Below are 21,869 nucleotides of genomic sequence, written 5' to 3'. Positions count from 1 at the left end.
TATTCTCAACTGTTTTTGCAACAGTGACACAGAGTATGCTTTGTCCAAATTTTGTTTGCGAATCCGAAAACATGAAACCTTTCGCAACGGGAGATGGAAACCTCGGTACACTTGAGACAATCCGAAATCCCTTAGTCTTGTCAAACGCCAAGACACCTGAAAAATCATAAAACTTGTAGACTGTTAACACAATAACGGAAACAATATCGATATATTTTCATTTTTTTTTATTCTTTTAGCAGTGACAGGTGGTGATAACGAACGGAGTTCACAAGTCCGAAGGAAAAATACAAAACAGTGGCAGAGCGAACACGGAACTCTAAAAAATAAAGGTAGGATCTGAAGAAGAATATGTCATATTAAACTAGTAGATGTTTTCCAAAAATATATTTTGTGCTAATTGTATTGGAATTTATCTATTTTCAAAACCAATTTTTCTTATCGTGTGCTTTATTTAAAATCTTCAAAGTATCCACTACACATCCGAAACTAGATATATACATGTATCTTTGAGCATTAACATCTAGTTATTAAATGAATAACGTTTATCATTGATTTTATTTTTTTTTTTACATTTGATACATTATACTTTGATAACCCATCAGTTTGCAATTGATAATAAAGTATAAAAATCCAGTTACTGAAGTAATTTTATATATACTACTATATTAAAACAATAGACTTTATTTTTTTTGCCTTTAATATTGATAAATCGGAGGAGTACTATCTTTTGTTTTATATATTTTTAGGATCATTGGTACATGGAGATTACCAATTTGTTTTATGTTTGGTTCTCAATCAAGCTTTGCTAATAAATAATCAACAAAAATTGCTCCAAAAATTCCGGAAATCATCTGGATTTTTTTTTTAATTTTACAATCCTGCGCATGCGCATTACATTCACACACAATCGAGTGAGGCTTTTTAGTTTATGTTTCCACAACATCCCATTTGCATAGATAAACTCGGAATCGATAATATACATAATTTTAAATTTTTATTAGCCCCCTACCGGTTTTCACCGGATGGAACTATAGCTTTCCTCTGCGTCCGTCCGTCCGTCTGTCTGTCTGTCTGTCCGTCTGTCTGTCTGTCCCACTTCAGTTCTCCACTCTTTTTTTCGTTATGCGTTTGAGGAATAACATGAAATTTGCTGAACAGCTTTAAAATGTCAAACTTCAGATCAAGTTTACACTTTTGTAGCGTCTAGGTGACATATTTTCGAGAAAATTATTTTTTTTATATTAAACTCTTTTAATGTTGAGGTTCGATATTCTGCATAACAGTGTACGTTTTTCACAATTTCCACAAACCGGTAGGGGACGTGTATTGCTTATGCAATACTCCCAGAATGCTTGTTGGAAATGTTTATCATTTACTCTGAAAAATATCAAGAGTTCCAAATGTCACCTTGAAGCATAAAAAGGTGAAAAATGTTGAATGCTTCAATAATCGGAATTATCTTTTTAGATGAAAGGTATTTACAGCCTCAAAATGGTTTGTTATAAATAATTTGACCGTTATTTTCAATGCAGCTTCGTAATTTTCACCAAAATCGTTCCGGAGCGTTTCTGCAATTTTTGCTACATTACGGGTATATGGTAGGCACTTGAACTGGGGTGAAGGCGTGTTCCGAGACACAGTTAGATTATTCTAACTAAGCACAGGGTAGTGAAAATAATAAAATTGCTGTAGGTTTAAAGCTTGGTTCTGTAAATTCAACAATACGGTGTGTCGATGAAAAATTTAATAAATTTCAAAAACACATGCAGTGTCCACCCGTGTACGCACGGGTCAAAGTCTACATGTAGTATATTAAAAGGAAAAATAACATAAATGACTTAAATTCCGAACCTTTAGAGTGGGCGTGTCTACCATCTGCAGCTTTAACTGTGGGTGGTGGTTGGTCATTATACATTGCATAAGTTACGATATCTGGAGACTGAATATAACACAAATACACGTCAGGTACTTATCATCAATATTTCATAATATATTGGTCACAGTCAAAAAATCAAAGTAAAATTTCCTACGCGTGCAATTGAAGAAATGCAAATGAGCTATAAAAGTGATCTATATTTAATTGTTAGTTTATATATTATTTTTAATCGAAGTGTATTTTTCAATTAACAAAATGCAATTCAAAAAAGCGATTAAAAAGGATCCATGTGGGATAACTCTGAAAGACTATCCTGCAAAAAGGCAATCTAGAATAAAATAATTAAGATACACATTTTAAGCTACGTTATGTGTTAAATGTGTACATGCCTTTGTTGTCTTAATTATGTAAAAAGTTACTAAGAGGACTAAATCTAAAGGCACCGTTTATCAATTGGTCGAATCTTTTAGCGAACTAAGGCAAATCACAGACTGCACGAAACAATAATGATGGTGTGAGACTAATGAACCATTAGACTGTTTCTTTTAACTAATCCACTGATGTATATTAACAATTATTTTATTAGTTGTACTTACATTTTTACAACAATTTAAAAATTTGTTAAATAAAAAATGTAAATATAAACAATTAAAAATCTTTCATTGATGATCCATGCAGGTTATGAAGGTAGCAATAATCAACAAAAAAGGGGCATTTTATTGTTTAAATAACCTGATCGTATAGTGCCTTCAGCGTCTCATATAGAGGGTTTTCGATAGTTTTTGTGATATCTTTTTGTGAGAAGGAAAACGATGGCAAAGCAGTATCCATGTAGAAAAACTCGGGTAAGCTTGTTTTAATAGGATACCCATCACTTGTTAACATTGGTACTTTGTAGATGATAAACCTGCAAATAAAAAATCATTATCATATCAAAGTACATATAACAGTTATATATAGAATATTAAAGCAATTGATTACGTTTGATCAGATGTCATGCAGCAGGGTTTTTTTTTTAAAATATGTAATAATTAAGTGCACAACCCAACCCAAACCCCTGCAAAATTAAACTTTCTTTAAATTTACATTATAAAATTAACAATATGCCCCCAGATCCCCCTTCCCAGAGAATCTCAAATAAGTGTCACCTTCCCCAATTAGAAAATTACCCCATTACTATAGTTTTGGTCTGCGCATGGAAATATAATTTTCTTAATTAAACAATGATAAAGAAATTTAAGTGTTTGAAAATACCTCCACACGAATATGAACTATGACTCAAAATGACTAAGTACGATGAGATTAAGGTGAGAAATAGAAACTTTTTAGAGTATTATGCATTATAGGTATAAAGCCAGAGTTTTGCAACTTATTTTTAATATTATTTATTGCGCTTATTTTATACATTTTAAGTTTGTTACAGTGTTGCTATCCTGAAAGTTGACAAGGATAGGATACATGTAGGATACAGGATGCAGGATAGAAATAAAAAGTCAAACTCTATCTTTTACTTTATTGCAACCTCTAGCCGAACAGATTCGAGTATAAATTTCAGAGAAGTAGTTTTGCGAAACAAAAATTAATTAAAAAATACATTTTGAACATCAGTTTTATTTGTAAAACATTTAAAAATCAATAATTATGTTTTATGTTTACAAAGCTGTAAAGACATTTGATGGGCGCTACAATTTTTTTTTCAATTCGGAAACAGTTAATGTAAAATTGTAAATGCACAATGCAGCGTAAATAAAGTTTCATTGCATTATTTAAAGACTTCAATAGTTAAAAAAACAAAATAGTCAGTCTATGACAAATGACATATAAGTAGATAAATATATATCTCAACAAGGAACGATCGTTGTTTTGTATACATATCACGTTTCATATCATGTCTTCGATGTCCGATCACAAGACCAGATAATAAACTGAACAGATCAGATTAAGTTAAATACAAATGTGTAACAATTTATATTTTATCAATGCATTCAAATAATATCGCAGCAAATGCTTAATTGTAAGTCATTCATAAAGTAATGGCTTCCCGAATCGTGTTTACAATTATCAGCGACCAAATCAGGCGATTTCTGATTATCTCCTTTAATATTATATCTTAAGGAAACGAATTTCTTTAAATGTTTGTTTAAGCAATAGCTTAAAGTCCTTAATCTCCTTTGTAGATATTATTATACATAGTACCTTCTATAACAACAACTCAATCGCTTACCTGTTTTTAGTAATTGAGTACACTTGGCGCACAGTTGAATATCACCTATGCAGAGGTAAGTAAGTTCCCTCGTTTTAAAGATTTCCGTTTCTTTGTATTAATTAGACGTTTTGACTTTTACATTAGTCGATAGATTTATAAATAAAATATTCATTTCCTTAAACATCGTTTTAGTTATTTCTTATTCCTAAATATGGATGGTGTGGGATAGGATAGGATAGGAAACAGTGTGTCTTGTTTTTTTTTTTTGTTTTTTGTTTTGGCAGGATAGGATGCAGGATACATGATATAGGAAAGGATATGTGTTACGGTTAAAGTTATTTCACGAATAATTATATGTACGAGTGTTTGTAACTCTTTTGTGTCGGATATTTTTCGATCGTGCGAGTGCGAAAGAAACATGTATGTGTTCCCTTGTTTATAAGTGGGCGCAAGGATATATGTAGAGATATATCGATATATTAACATAAAATATTATTATTATATAATTCAGTAACGTTTATATTAATGCACGATAGTAGATATATTCTTTATTTAATTACAGTTTCATGTATATGAAGGAATGCGAAGTGCAAGGTGATGAGAATTCGAGAACGTGCCTGTGTTGAATTTTCATTGTCAAAATATTGCGTCTTGACACTGCGTTGTGAATATATAGAATAAATCTGCATGCGGTATGAACTCCGCTCCTTTATTTAATATTCGTTATGATTGTTTTGTCAACTTTCACGATAGCAGGACTGTACCTAAATTCATCTATATACTTCAATTGATGTTCAAAATTTACTTGCATTAATTCATAAAAAGGCAAATATCCCTGTAAATGTTGAAAAAAAAACCAAGACAGCTAAGCCCATAACATATCAGGAACACTTCTTAATGTTAAGGAAGGTATCAATCAAAAGGTTTGCAATGTAAAGACAATTTAATTTATTTACTTTTCATTTTCATTTTTCAATGTACTTTCTTAAACGTTTCTGACTGCAAAAAAAGCAAGATACCTTTGCTATTCTACCTCATTTTTTCTGACGGTTAATGCATGCTGTGATCCTCAAGGATGAAAAATAGATCATGCAAAACATTTCATTCTTAACTCTTAACCACTAAGGCTTTTTTATAGTTCGTTCAGGCAGTTTTTTTTTAATTTTGTAACTATTGCATCATCAAGTGACTTCTGCAATCACTTACTTTATGCACAATAAACATAAGCGCAAAAGGAAAACTTTCCTTTATAGAAAACACAGAAAAAAATTACCTACATGTACATTTACATAGTGGATTTATGAAGTATTTATATTTTTTTTTTGTAAGTAAAAATACAGTACCGATCAGACCCAACTTATAAGGAGAGTAAACCCCAACTAAACTACGGGTTTACTTTTTACTTGGGGTCTGCTTTTTAAAAAGTTTGGCCCGTCGGGTTTAATCGGAGTTTACTTTGTGTTTTCTTGGGAATTGCTTTTGGGGTCAACTGTATGCACTGCATAGAGAAGCAGACCTATCTTTTATCTAGCCATGTTGCGGATTGCTATTTCTGACCCTTTTTGTATTTCGAATACACACGCAGCGTCTGTTTCAAGAGTATACTTCTGATGGGGCTTTACTCCCCGTGCCTACTCTAAGTTTACTTTGGGTTTACTCTGGGTCCACTCTAGTAAACCCACAGTAAGCAAAGGAAGTAAACACAGGGTGTAGTTGGGGTTTACTTTCTGATCGGAACTGTATATGTTCACACAGATTTATTTCCTAGCAGAAATTATTAAATATAGATGATGGCTTTTAAGGTAAATGGGCATCTGTTTCACAATCTAAAACAACGACTAATATTAGTAAATGAAATTACAATCATAAAAAAAAAAGAAATTGCAATTCATCTCACCATTACTTTAAAAATAATGCAATTGGAGTTCGACCGATTTAATATTTGTAATTATTTGTGTTTTGGGTTTTCTTCTTGACTTTTTTCTAGTGCAACGTAATTATATAATTCAACGGAAAATCAATAGGATATCACTCTTACCAGTCAACTTATTTTCCATCAGAATACTTGCACGATGCTGATTCTTGTGTGTATCTTAAACAACCAAGAAACACTATCAACTTTGCAAGATGTGTCATATTTACTACAATATGCAAAGGCTATTGAAAATATCATTACATAACTACTGTATTATACTTCCCCGATGATATGGGCTGCTTTTGTTGGCAAAGAAACTATATCGAGAGTACTTGTATAACGACAAGCACTACTTTTGATTCACGTGCAAATGAAACAAATAAGGTATTCAATTTGTATGCACTGGTGACACACACAATTGTAATAATTAGCATTTATATTTGATTATTATTTATAAAAAATAAATTCTGAGAAAGAATGATACATACTTAATAGCAACATTTTTTCAAAATGTATAATTCTCTTTCAATCCGCTAAAAAAAGATAAACGGATTAATGAATGAATGAATAAATGAATTGATTGAGGGTTAGATTGATGGATGAATGGGGGTATGTGTAGTTTGATGGGTGATACACGTATAAAGAATATTAATATTGTGTGTTTTATATTAGCTTTATCCAACGAGTTGAAATAGTTTATACATTGTCTTGGATTGCCGATCAAATATAATCATTTCAACGTGTTAGATGAAACACATATAAAATTTTAGGGCAATAGAAATAGTGATGTGGATTTTACAGGAAACTCTTCAAAAACAAGGTCACTTAAGCATTGAAGGGAGAGTCGGTGTCTTAAATAATGCTGATAAGAAGTATTTGAACAAGCACCAACTGTCTGATAAAGCAAATGTTCATCAAATGGGTAGTGTACATCACATTTATGAAATTAAGATATGTATTTTTGACTCAGAACTTTAATTTTTTTATCTTTCTGATAAAAGGCACACATAAGAAAAAACAATAAAAAAAAATACTAATCTTCACGCTTTGTATTACTAGCTTACAGCTTGATTACGATATACTTTACAATGTACTTAATTTGGTTTTCCTGAAATCTCTATTTGTAGTTACAAACTTTCATTTTAGGAACAGCACTAAATGAAAACAGTAACGTGGAATGCACGTATCACAGCATGTCAGGGAAGTCACGAAAGAAGAAATAACTTTTGACTAGATTGTACACAAGTGTCTTTGAGTGCAATTTTCCGTTAACATGAAGCAGACAAACTGGTCGATAGAAATTTGAACTTCCTGCATTGTATACATTCGGACTAATAAGATATAACTTAAGCGACAAGAAAGGAAAATTATAAGTGTATTCATTTAGAACGTTTAACATTGTTACATGTAGACATTCAAAATTTCTTACTGTTGCTTTAAAAAAGGCTAACCTTTAACATTAACTGTACATGGTCACAGAAATCACAAACATTGTTAAGTAAGAGAAAAGAAGTATAAAAAAATTTGAACAAGGCAATTTCCATATAACATATTTTTTACTGAACTGTATATCCGTTTATATGAATAGTGCCTGTTTGGGAGGGTAACAGTTGAAATTGACACCCAGAGGAAATCATTGTAAACCGACGCGAAGTTGAAATTGAAAACACATTCTGAGCTGAAACAAATAGAATCAATATTATTAAACAAAAGGATAAATGTTGTTGTAAAAGAATGACGAAATAACTTTTAAGGCAAATTCGAGATGAAACAAAATAATTTGTGTTCCGTTTGCATTATTTTAGAGGCTGTAAATCAACTATTCTTAGTTAAGGAACTCCAAAAATATATGTATGTTTTTAATTTTTTGAAGTTATTTACCTTTGCCGTTTTGGATGATCTTCATGTTTTAATATTAAGTGCCTTCTCTCTTAAATCAAATCAAACATGAGGAAGTTATTTAACAAATTCTATTGTGATCATGTATAGCTTAACAGGTTGGGCACACTTACGGCATTGAAGATTGATTACGCTAAACGGGAACTATTCCACGTTTCAGTGATAAAATAAAAAAATTCCCGCAAATGCGTGATTTTCTCGATGTATGCCAAATAAATCAAAAATCCCACTTAAGTAAAATGAATCGCATGAGAAATGCAAGGTGGTGCAAAAGTACAATTAACAACTGACCTTTCTGGCCTAAAACTTTAATCCTCCACAGATGCAAACGAATATTAAACGATTTTGAACTCTTGGAAAACATGAGCATTCTTGCATTGGCCGTAGATTTTCCATTGATAGTTTGCTTTAACTGCCTAAAACCCCTAAAATTTTAGAGTGTTGTGCTCAATGAGTTGACACAACTTGACAATGCAAAAAAAAAATTAAAAATAAATGCAGAATGTTGTTTATTTTGGATTAAATATTTTGATTTCGGGGAGACCATGACAATTACGGAATCTTGTACAAGCAATGCTTTTAACACATATCGTAAACTAAAATTTAAAAGAAAATGATATTAAAATTAAACTATGTTTTTGTAGACGAAACTTCAATCCAAAACCAAACAATGATTAAAAGAAATTACTGTTCCATATTAAAATAAAAAAAATGAACGAAATATTGAACGTAATAACTCTATGTACGACTTAATATGTGTACAGAATAACCACATTATTATCCGTAGAGGCTACAGTAAGAAATTGCTGAAAAAATTTTGTTTGTTTATACTGGATTTAACTGAAACCCAGACGTGAATGGAAAAAAAAATCTCAAAATCCCGCATTTGCGGGAATGTTTTTATTACTGTAACGGGGAATAGTTTCCGTTAAGCGTAATCATTCCTCAATAGGGTAAATGTGCCCAACCTGCTTAGTGATGTAATGTATTGACCTTTTATTCCAAGATTATAATTGTCCATTTCTATGAGGCAAACGTTTCCAATGGTATTCTGGAAATATGAGCTACATAATTATTCGTTATCTCAAATTTTGATCATGAAATCAATTGATAATTGTATAGATATTATCTGATTTATGATAAGAAAATTATAATTATTCATAGTAAAACAGGATCGCTCATTTTTGTATTATGCACTTAACAACAAGATATGCTGATTAATTCTAAAGTGGAAGAATAAAATTTAGAGATATTAATCCCATCGTGTTTTACATCCTCCTCTGCAAATTAGGTTAAAATGTACTTCATGTAGAATTGTACGTTGTTTATCGCCCACCATCAAGAAAAGAATGTTTTATCTGTAAATAATAAAAAAAAACAACATTGAACAATTATACAATCTCCCCTTTAATACACTTGAGAAAGGGTGAATTATAATGTAAGAAGCATCTGTTTATTTCAAAATACATTTTAAGTTAATAATTTAAACTATTTAAGATGTGACTTACGTTTTCTGAATTTCCAACATAGACACAGTGTGCTGGAAAACAAACCCAGCACCATGCTCTGATAACTTGACAAAAATAGATAAAAATTAAAATATTGAAAGCTTGCATTGACTTCATTGTATGTCTCCTAAAGTCCCAATGTGGCTGTAAATCAATTAACTTTCATGTTTAAACTATTAAAATGCTTTTATCATACATTTCAATAATTTTTAAAAAAGATACCAACATTTAAATTAAAGTAAATCTGAATTCAACATTCAAATGAAGGTAAATTTTGTATAAACAAAGGAAAGTTCTAAGGGGAAAGTTAATTTAATGCATTAGTAAAATTCTTTAATTACATAAATCCTGAAACATAAACATATTTGATTAAAAGTTTACAATAAATCTAAGAATGTCTGTTGTTGTAAAACTTTGTGAGATGTTGGTAGTATACACCTTTTACTTTTTAGCTAGACTGGCAACGAAAGGATATACTGCTGACAAATTTGCATAACATTTTTTCATTGATTAATTGTTCTTACAGTTTAACAAAAGCAACACTAGAAATTGCAATATTTTAATAAAAACTTACCTTGCCTTGTTATTTCAGTTTTTCTCAAGCCTTCGTTTTCATGTTTTTGCTAGGTTTCTTGATTAACGCGCGTAGAAATTCGCTGCCATTTTATTAAATTTTTCGTTTGGAATACTTTTATGGCGCATAACAATTTTAGGAGTATATTAAATTAACTTATTTTTATGCTTGATACATTCCAAGTAGCGGGGGAAAACATGATTTCAGAAACATATAATAAGTCTTTATAATTTGGCACTTCGATCAAAAGATAGGTCATGAATACTTTGACGTAATAATAAAAAAAATACTGCTATAGTTAAATCACCCTTAAATATACAGATATAGAAAAAAAAATAGTAAATTGAACATATAACTTTGCTTTCTTTTTAATTTTTTCTCATATCAAACTTTGTACTTTCACACTAAAGAAACACATATAATGCATGCACTATTTTTTCTTTATTCAAAGAATTTATTACGATGTAATCACTTTTTATTCTACTCACTTGTGTCTAGTATGCACCTTTGTTTCAAACCGTAATTAGAAATTAAAATATGCATTTCCATACATGAACTATATGTCGACAGACACAAATATATATATAGTATTTTTGCTTTAATATTGTAATTTTTTCATACTGATAATAAGATCTGAAAATGTTTCAACAAAAGAACACCTCTGTTAATTGAATTATATGCCTCACAATTGCCTACTCACGTGTTTTACATAAGGCTCCTTCATAGCCAACATCACATCCAGTTAAGCAAGTACCATTAATCGGAAAGCAATAGTTTTTGTTTCTACAGTGCCCGCATGTTTCATTGCATCCATATCCATAAGATCCTCTATTGCATTCTAAAACGATTATAGATACCACGAGTGCCAGTATTTGCATCAGTATTGTCTTACAACCACAACAAACCTAAACATTAACGTTAGTGAACGTCAGGTTTTCTCGTAAAATTGCAAAAAAGTCACTATTTTGCTTGTTTAGTCTAATTCTTACATAAAGTTGACATCAGCTTGTTTCCTTTTGTTTTATGCTTCTTTTTTTTTGAGTAAAAAAATCATATGTTTCAATTATATAAATTTTAAAACCATTTAACAATGGCACTTGGTTTGATTTAGAAAAAAATATAATTTGATCGAAAATAACCGATTCCTCACGTTCATGTGTAAACGATTATTCTGTTGGCACCTGATTATTTACAAGTCATCTGTTCATTAATTATTTTTTATATTACTTTTTTTCTCAATTCACTTTGAATTTTGTCATATTATCATTCTTATAGATATGAACGAAAATTTACTTCTCTGTTTATTTTGGTTTTAAAGGTGCTTACTAAATATGTTATAATATTTATGTAAAATGTAATTCATGTATATATAACGCCGTATTTTCAATAAGTTATCATCGCTTTCCTAACTACCAGCTGCATATCTAACTAGTTGTCCTGATAACTTTCTACTCACGTGTTTTACACAAGTCCCCCTCGTAGCCAGCATTGCATCCGGTGAAGCATGTTCCATTGATATGAGAACATTGACTTTCATTGAGACAGTTTCCACAAATTTCTTTGCAGTCAACGCCGTATGAACCACTGTCACAATCTTTGAAATGAAATGATATGAAATGACTCCAACTTAATATATTGAGAATGATATATAATGCTACCTTAAAATTAATGCACTTCTCTGTATATCATTGTAACAGTTACATGTTGACATGCCTTTATTACATTTAAGAATTATATAACTAGGTGATTAGGAAAAGAAATAGAAGGCTTTTGTTCCTCTGCCTGTACCTGTATATTTCCCTTACCTGTTTTACATACGTCCCCTTTAAAACCAGCTTCACATCCAGTTAAGCATGTCCCATTGATATGGGAACATTGGCTTACATCAAGACAGTGTCCACATGTTTCATTGCATCTAATACCATACGATCCTGTGTCACATTCTTTAATATAATTAACACCTGTCCATCACAGTGGTGTGTCTCATATTCATAATTACAAAAAAATATTTGGTAAGCAGTGTGTTAAATGTTTTATATATATTAGAGTAACAAAAGAAACAAAACCTACATTTTTTTCTACCATTTACAACTTTTCCATAAACCAAATTAAAAAAAACGATTATTTCCAAAAATGAACACTTTAAAAAGAATGCATTGTCTTTACGAGACAACCCTGTTCTCATTTAAGTAGTCCATCCATAACTGTCATATTTCATATCTGATAGATTGCAAGTTTGATCACTATACTCTTTGTGTGATTTTTATGAGTTTATTAAATAATAAAAGTTCACCTTTGAATTGAAAAAAATATATATATTTAAATTTATCATATGTTGAAGTAATATTGAGGTCTATTGGAGAAATGCATTTTAATATATTTCTTTAGTACAAGCAATTTTTCACATTTCTCTTGGTAAAAAATTGCAAAAGCTTTGCCTTCCTTCAAATATGCTAAAAAATTATAGTTTACCATAAATATTTTCAGAAAGTTATATTAAAAAAAAAATGTTCTATAAGGGCAGACAACTCTTTAAAAAATTGAAGTGCAAAGCTCATTTAGTTCACTACATACATACACCTGAGTTTGGTTTATGTCAGTCTCATAATAGCTTTAAAATATGTATTTCATGAAGTATAGATCAATCAACATTGTTTAATTCGCCTACGTTATGGATGGACTACCTTATTACTACTAATCATAAATTGCGTCGTCATCATTATTTCTTGATGAATCAGTGGTTGAGTTATTTTAGATATTGTAAATAAAGTCTGCCTGAAAAAAATCCGCTCCAAACTTTAAATATTATGAACGCTACCTTCGTTGCAGTGATAACCTTTCCAGCCAGGGATGCATCCAGAGTCGCAAACGCCATTCACATTATTACATCCGGAACATGTGTCATTGCATTTTTCAGTACAATCATTTCCAAAATAACCACGTGGACAAGCTAGTAAAAATACAAGAAAATAATGTAATTTTGAAACAATAAAAAGCTGTATCTGATTTAGACATATGTGGTTTTATGGGTCGCTTGTAGCAACATAGTGCAAGCACGCCACCTCCATGAACATTATAAATCGGCTTAAATTATGCTGCACAGAAAACTACACTTTTCTCATCGTCTGTAACTTCTGTTATACGTTTGAAAAACAAGTAAATGAATTCACAATCAGCAATCCAACATTATGACAAAAACCACCATATGCAAGAGCTACATATTTCTTTACAAAAGACGAAATACCGATTTTGGAATTTCAAACTGGGTTTGCTAAGCATAAGTAGACAATTTCGTTTTTGAAATTTCAAACCAATACAATTTTGTACATGTTTGCCGCAACAATGTATGATACATGACCCACAAATGGAAGTGATTACTGGCCTTGTTTTTATAATTTGCTAAACTATATCTAATATACTGAAAAAAAGCTAATGTTTGTTATATCAAAAATTCCGTGTTGAATATTTATACCTGTATAAAACTTTTAACTGATAAAGTCAATCTCGTTCAATGCTATAGCTGTTATTACTTGAATGTCAATAACGAATTTGTAAGAAATCTTGCAGAAATTCGTTAGAAAGTCTGAAACAGACAGCTGAGAGTACTTCAGACTGTCGAACCCCAATAGCCGTAAACTTGCTCAATTTCACATTTGCTGTAGAAAAAACAGTTTACCTGACTGCACACTAACAATTCTTTTTTAAAAACATTTGTGAAACTTATTAAAGTCAATGCAGGAACTAATCAGCGAAGCAACTTATTTTATATGGAATCAAATGGGTTTTAAAATAAAAGGTTTCAAAGTTGTTTTTTTTTAAATTGTTTCCATAAGAGCACACATGTGTATGCTCTTTTATTATACACAATTAAAGAAAAACATTACATGCTTATACTTGTTTCGTATTATTATTTTAGAATAAGAAACAAATATATCAAAAGTTTTACAAATGCTTTGTAATGGTTGCCAATACTTAACGAGGCCATATACAGGCATGTACACGTATAAGTAATCTTTGTCTATTGAAACTATATCTTACCTAATTCACAGTGATGACCTTGGTATCCAGGTTTACAACACTGGCTATAGCCCGTCTCTATGTGACAGTACTGACAGTTAACGTCTGGACAGGGAATGGAGCAGTTAGATCCGTAAAACCCTGTTACTGGACACCCTGTTCATTAAAAGTCATTCATTAAACGATATTTGTTTTAATTATTTTGAATCTATTCTTAAAGAAATATGATGCAAGAGGCGTAAATTTACGCGACTGTGTTTATTGGTATGCACGAAAGTCCATCAAGACAATTTCTAATTAAACCAGGAACATATTGCAGTATTACAACATTTGGAACAAAACAGTCTGACCTGTATACTCATGTTGCTGGTCATCCTTTTTGCTAATGTTTACTATAATAAAATGCATCCATCGCAATGATCTCAAATATTAACTGAGCACCATGTCTTTCATTTACACGACAAGGGAATATAGGACCAAACCAAACCAATTCAGTAGCAACAAATTTGGCAACAGGTAAATTGTAACACAACGAATTGTTACATGCATGTAAACAATGCGCATACGGTTCGTCGTAGAATCCATGTGATTTCTATATAAAGGCAGTGAACTTTTCTATAACATTGAGACATTCAGTATAATAGAATAAATATTGCCTGTTTAGAAGGTTGATAATTGTTTTCTCGGGGTGTCAATTTCAACTGTTACCCTTGCAAACAGGCACTATTTTATAATGGTATATGTCATCTTTTCAGTTATAATATCTGGCCACTTATCTCCACCATAACATGAATGTAACATCAATCACCCTTACAAAAAGAGGATTCAGTTATTTTGATGCTAAATAAAATGTTTGGAATGCTTTATTTCTGTCCTTTTTCATATTTATATTGATTAAATAACAAACGTTTCTTTGTGCCTAGTTTTATTAATTCAGATCGATAAAAAATGTTAAACATAACTTCTTACAATGTACGATTTTTTTGTTTTATTTTTTTTAGGGGGTTGGGGGCAATTTTGAGAAACAATAGACACTTTAAATGATTTAACAAGATTTGAAAGTTTTACTTAAATTGACAGCACGTTGTCACATTACTGATTAAATCCACAGGGTCTACACACTAGTTTATGGAATTATGTTTTGACAATAAAAGGTAAATATGTGACCAATTTTAAAATATATTTAAACATTTTCAAAGACTGTTGAAATTATAAAGAACACTAACCATACACCTCTACTTCACAGAGTTCAATCGTTACAAAACTATCATAACCGTCAGGGTAGGCGACTCCTGGTAGTCTCTCGTTGTAGTAGATGACATATTGTCCATGGACAGAACAGTTTGTTGTGAAGACAGGAGGTATTGTGTTTTTTGTAAAGTTGTTATCCTTGAAACACAACGTCCCCTGTGATTTATTCGTGGTATTAGAGATATACACAGAGAATCCAAGTAAATTGTCTGTTCTGTACGTCCGATACACGTAATCTGTATAAGATGTTATCGATCATGTTTATATAATATTTATTTTACATTGATAACTATACAATACCTAAATATCAATTACATCCTAGGCAATTCGCATTACACATTGTTCATGCACCCAATCAGTTAAAATATATAAATAGTTTAACACTCGTTCAAACGGAAATAATATGCAAGTTTCATATATTTATCGTTTAAAGTAATGCCAACTTATCATAACATCAAATATAACCGTGGGGGCTAAACCCTGAGAATTCTCTGAGAAAAAAAAGTTGCGTATTATCAAACCATTTCAATATATAAACAAAATAATGATATGTATATTAATTATTTTAATAGATTTATTAACAACACTGGTTGTACTCTATTGTGAATTAAAAATAAAATATAAATAGTAATATAAATTGTTCAGCAGATATCATATGTGATTGTCGTTAGGAAGAAATGTTGGTGAACAAATATATTTAAATAATTAGTCAGTGTCATGTATTGAATGAGAGAGTGTGTGGCGATCAGGGCTGTCTTAACCTTCTTTTAAAAACTAAGCACGCTTAATCCAAACAGTAAAGAACCTGAAAAGGGAACTTTCTTGTTTAACAAAATATCACTTGAACCCTAAGCAACATCAGTATATACATATATAATATTAATGATAACCATGGTGGGTAGATAACATGAAACATTTCTCAAGTTCATCAAAAATTCCTAATCCCATTAATATCTGACCCTTAAAAAAACGTCATTTTATTTAGAGGAGCTATACATACGAAGGTCACTTTATCGTGCTAGCCCCTTCTTTAACACAATATCTTATTATGGAAATCATTGGTCTGTTTTAAAAAAAAAAACCAAGATATTTGCGCTTAGAGACCATTCTTAGAAATAACAAATACCTAATTGTCGCTCATAATTCCGAAAAAAATGTTATTTACAGAAGGTAAAACTCAAATCTGACGAAGTGTCACTCTAAAACACGCCAAGAAGTATATCGTGATTGTAAGAATCATCTTTTTACATAAAGTATTTTTATCTGGTCGCCATGTCATTCATGAATAGATGTTGGAAACTGTTTGTTTTAATCTGCATTTAGGGGTTTAAAGTATATTAAATTAAAATCTGGAAAAAAAGAATAACAACAAGGTTATCGTTTGATTTCTATGTTGTTCACCTGAAATGATTCCATGAATTGCGGTGTTGGATAAAAGACAAGTCTGCTTTGTTATAACTGTTGTTGTATAATGTTGATAGCATTGGACATTTTTGTTATTATACAATCTTTATTAATGAAAATGCCACGCCGTTCCTACCATTACTTTTTTATTTAGGTCATGCGTTGATGTATTTTCATAAATGGAGGATTGACAACATCGTCAATTGAGATTCAGAACCTTAAGGTCAGGTTTTCGTCTAGCAATTTTAAGGTACTTTACTAAAGCTACATATTGTTCTTTTCAGTATACTTAAGTCTTTTATAAACTTTAAATGAATTTGTCAAACGGGTTTTATAACTACAGAAGGACAAAGTGTATGATGATCAAACTGTCGTTTTAAGGAAATATAAAAAAAAAGGTCTTGAAAATTTGTATATTTTGTATGTGGCTATTATATGTGTTATTTATACCTTAAATATTGGAGAAAAATGTCATTATTTTTGTCATGATTTGTTACTATTAACTGATAATGAGCTATTAAGAAATAAAATGCAACAATAGGGAACAGAATAGACTATTATAATGTAACGAAATCAATTTTATCTAAACCTTTCAAAATTCACAGATTTCAGAGAAAAAAAAAGTTATCTTAGTATATGAGAAATTTGATGTTTCTATTTTTTTTTCAAATCACGTCAAAATGCAAATATGTGGGTATTTTCCATGTAACCGCAAAACTTACCTTAAAAGACCCCTGGCATATCATATCATTTTAAAACATGGACTAACATATCTATAGAGTGAGTTAGGCAAACTCTTGAATTCAATATCTAATTTTCTATTTAATTTGAAATTGTAATTTAAAAATTGTAAATGTGTTTGATCAATTGTGTCAGTTACTGTTCATGTTCATTGCAGCCCTTATATTTTCTCCAGTTTCTATAACACAAAAACCAGCAACATTTTTTTTCGGTATTGCATTTTTCAAACAAACAGGGAAAATCATTTGAAGATTAAGACATCTGATAAAAACCCAAATGTTAACATGTAAATAAAAAAAGTATATGCGTGATGACAGTTTACACTACAGAAGCTATCATTTCCAATATACATAATGACTGTGACTATACCGTCGTTGTTCGTCCTGAAGTAGATAGTGATGTGATGTATACTGTGGATGCTGGTCAGGTTCACCCACCAGGTGGCGGTTCTTACGCTATATGATACAGCACACTGACCACCTTCCATGCTCAGGTCAGTTTTACGTCCGTCCACAGCGTTACTGGCGTCATACGTGTCGTTACCTGGTATGTATGGGTACTGTTGGTATGCTTGTTTATTTAGGGCAACGTTAACTGTCAACAAACACACAACCCCATATTAACAACATTATTTACATTTTAACATTTACTTATGAACAATCTTTATAAACAAAAACAAAGTGGAATTTTGTTTGATTTGTCCGAACAGTTGTTGTCATTTCATGTTATTAAAAGTCTAGTTTTATATTTTAATTTAAATAAAATCCATGTCAACCCATATCCAGTGAAATGGAGTACCCTATATGCAACATTTTGCCAAAAAATGACTAAGTTCAAAAGCTAGTATTTTTTTCATAAATAATCAGAAATCAAAATCCTAGCAATATGCACACCTCTGATATATGTCAAATAGAACAACTTCCTATCTTGAAAACTGTAGGAGGAGTTATCCGTACAATGAGGGTACCCTATATGAAATATTTTGCCAAAAAATGACTAAGTTCAAAAGCTGGTATTTTTTCGATAAATATTCAGAAATCAAAATCCTAGCAATTTGCACACCTCTGATATATGTACAATTGATCTGCAAAAGAACAACTTCCTATCTTGAAAACAACTTCCTATCTTGAAAACTGTAGGAGGAGTTATCCGTACAATGAGGGTACCCTTTTGGCAGCCGCCCGCCCGCCCGCCCACCCGCCCGCCATTTTCACCATTTTAATAACCGGATTTTTCTGTTTGAAAACCCGGTTAATAAAAACCCAAATCAAAAATATTATTTTAACTGAAAAAATTTACCAAACCATATTTATTGATGTTATTTTTTTATCCTAATATGTTTATCTAAAATAGTTTTCTAAAGCAGTATAATTCGGTAATAAAATGTAAATATGGTTTGTGAAAATACCAAACAAACAGTATATAGGTAATAAGTGAACTAATAATGCCATTTGTATAACATACATGTAGATAATCGCCTCAATTAGACTGTTGTTTATGTTAAAGGATATATTACATTATTACTAGGTTTTTAATTAAATTTCAAATGACAATTGCATTTCATGCATGTAAACTCACCATAAGACTGTGAAATTGCAAACACTATTATCAATAAAAGCATGAACAACATATCTAAATAGGTAAACACATCTAGTGAAGTTTAAAATATACTCTACAACGTATATGATTATGCCGGAATATATTTCACAGTTACTCTTTTATGAAGAAATTAATAAAAACAATTACCGGATATAAAAACTTCAGATAATATCTAATTAGCAGTAGAAAAGGATTGGTGAGGGAACATGAATGTTTGAAGAGATTGCCAAGTCACCACTGATCTCTGGTGATTTAAACTCAAACGTAATATTCAAGCACCCTTGAAAATGAAAACAGTATTCGCGACACTTGTTAGCCAAACACGTTCATAAAATCTCTCAAAAAGTCATTTCGATGTGATTTTTTTAAGGTTTGATTTACGTTCTAAATGCATCCCTTCTACGTTAATATGCCTATGGGAACATAATAACGCAGCCTACTTCTTAGTGCTCATTGCACACCGTTGATTTGTTTGCGTTTAATAGAGTACGATATTACGATAAAACTGGTTGTAAACCAAAATTATTTAAATGGCTTAATATATGTTTGACCGATTTCTTTCGCATTTTCATGATATTTACAATCAACATGTGATTCAAACAATGCATGTTTGAACACCTGAAAAATTCCGAGAGGGGACGAAACGATACATTTCTTATACAATAATACGTCCAGCTACAGTCGGTTCAAGCTATCTTTTACAGCATACACCATAGCATAGCATTGAAATCTCATAGCAAAACATTGAAATATCATACCATAGCATTCAAATCCCATACCATAACATTGAAATCTCATAGCAAAACATTAAAATCTCATACCATAGCACACAAATCCCATATCATAGCATACAATCTCATAGAGTCGCATTCGTCATATCACACCATAGCATACATTGTACCATATGACATTATTTTAACTCGGTTTTAAATGTTACTATGACAAAAAAGAATAAAAGTTCACAAAATAAATTTGTAATAAACTTTGGCTTCTTATTATTTGATTTCGAAATGTGTGGAACTCCTTTGTGTATGGAGGCGTTTTTGTTCAAATCTCATAGCATATTATAGCATAGCATACCATATCATTAAGCCTTTCATTTCAATTTCTCATAGCATAGCATACAAATATCATAGCATAGCATACAAATCTCATAGCATATGATTAATATCGCGTACCATAGCATACAATTGTAAAAAAAAAATATGCATGAAATGACTGTACAGTCAGTTCATATGCATATTATTTACAAATTTATGCTATGGTATTCTATGATATTTGAACAAAAACGCCTCCATACACAGAAGAGTTCCACACATTTCAAAGTAAAATAATAAGAAGCCAAAGTTTACCAGAAATCTATTATGTAAACATTTATTTTCTCAAATAAAAACTTTTCAAACCGAGTTAAATGAATGTTGTATGCTATGCTATGGTATGCTATGGTATGATATAACGAATGCGATTCTATGAGATTTTATGCTTTGCTATGAGATTCCAATGCTATGCTATGAGATTTCAATGCTATGCTATGAGATTTCAATGCTATGCTATGCTATGGTATATGTTGTAAAAGATATACTTGAACTTACTGTAACACCTTTTCCTCTCTTTCTTCACTTAGGATAAACAATCAGAGTATTACAAATATTTTCTGTTTGTGAAGTGTTTGCAGAATGGAGCAAAAATTTAACATGTCACCTGTGATCTTTGTAATCTGGGCTACACAACCATCACTTCAATATACAATTGATAAGATAGCTACGAAACACAAATTCGTAGTACAGAGAAAGAAAAAAAATAACAGTTTGTAGGGTTTTGTTTGTTGAAGCTCAGCACAGCTGCATGCCACTTATATGCACCTAATAACTGGGCCCATCACATTTAGCAGCTACAAAATAGTGCTGTACAGAAAGCTGCACTTATCCCATCGGCTGAAATGTTTGTTAAAAACAATAACTTTGGAAAGAAGAATGACTTTTGCAGAAGTATTTACAACCAGCATTTCAACACTAGATACGATCTCGTTACGAGTAACGAGTAGGTCTTCCGTTCTATTTTTAAACGATACAATCAAAATACCAATGAAATTTCAGAATTTCCACTCAACCCCTCCCTTTTCGATAATGTATACGATTGTCAATATCCTTTCAAATGCTTAACATAGAGTTTTGCTTTTTCACATACAACACATTAAAGATTTAAGATTTTGGTCCCCTAAAATCTCTACTTACGTCATCAATGGGTGTGGCAATGAGTTTTACAAACTGATATTATTACGATCAACAACTTTGTTTCTATAATGCATTACAAAATCTTGATCGTTTTTAAATAGTGTTAAAATGAAAAAGTTAAAATGGCCTAATTTGAGGGGCCAGCCCCTTTTTCTTGACATCAAATGAAATGTCTTGTAAATATAAAAATATTTTGTTTTTAAGTGTTCACAAAATGTTTACCGTTCTTGAGATATCTGTACAAATATGTTTTAGGGGCCGACCATTTAACTCCTAAATGGGGTCATAAACAAACACATTTAAGGTAGCATATTGTACAAAACAGTATTTTGAACAACTTTTGTTCTACATTGCTTTTCAAAATAGTTCTCCTTTTTCAGATATTAATGATCAAAGTTTTGAACTTCTGGCTCCTTGAAACCCCTAATTACGTAATATATGACTTAAGTATGGTACTGTATAGATAAACAGCTGTACAATGAACATTTTTTCTTCTATAATTGATAACAAATTATTGTTCACTAAAAAGTTATTGCAAATAGACTTTAGAGCCCTCTTGGCCCCTAATTTGAGGGGCCAGCCCCGTTTCCTTGACATTTAATAAAAGCCCGCTCAAATGGAAACAACTTTTGCATTTCATGT

The 21,869-nt window shown here is 31.1% G+C and overlaps 1 protein-coding gene and 1 long non-coding RNA gene across 2 annotated transcripts in view; both read right to left on the bottom strand.

Annotated features, from left to right (window-relative positions):
• The window catches only part of LOC128170798 (multiple epidermal growth factor-like domains protein 10), a 153,134-nt gene extending 134,110 nt beyond the window's left edge, over window positions 1-19,024 (bottom strand). The window contains exons 1-9 of the mRNA XM_052836563.1: window positions 18,973-19,024; window positions 17,753-17,988; window positions 17,012-17,021; window positions 15,225-15,449; window positions 14,020-14,154; window positions 12,800-12,931; window positions 11,787-11,924; window positions 11,438-11,575; window positions 10,682-10,819 (exon numbers count right to left, since the gene is read on the bottom strand). Coding sequence (XP_052692523.1) covers window positions 10,682-10,819; window positions 11,438-11,575; window positions 11,787-11,924; window positions 12,800-12,931; window positions 14,020-14,154; window positions 15,225-15,449; window positions 17,012-17,021; window positions 17,753-17,988; window positions 18,973-19,024 — 1,204 coding nt within the window. The remainder of the gene's footprint in view (window positions 1-10,681; window positions 10,820-11,437; window positions 11,576-11,786; window positions 11,925-12,799; window positions 12,932-14,019; window positions 14,155-15,224; window positions 15,450-17,011; window positions 17,022-17,752; window positions 17,989-18,972) is intronic.
• Window positions 1,746-6,219, bottom strand: LOC128170826 (uncharacterized). Its single transcript, XR_008241915.1, has 3 exons — window positions 6,124-6,219; window positions 2,612-2,786; window positions 1,746-1,942 (listed from the first exon to the last, which is right to left on the bottom strand). It is a non-coding gene; the product is annotated as an uncharacterized LOC128170826 (long non-coding RNA).
• Window positions 19,025-21,869: the final 2,845 nt, after the last annotated feature.

Source organism: Crassostrea angulata, chromosome 2 (assembly GCF_025612915.1).
Source record: "Crassostrea angulata isolate pt1a10 chromosome 2, ASM2561291v2, whole genome shotgun sequence".
NCBI classification, from domain to species: Eukaryota; Metazoa; Mollusca; class Bivalvia; order Ostreida; family Ostreidae; genus Magallana; species Magallana angulata.
Note: the sequence above shows the minus strand (reverse complement) of the source record. Positions and strands in the feature narration are given on the sequence as shown.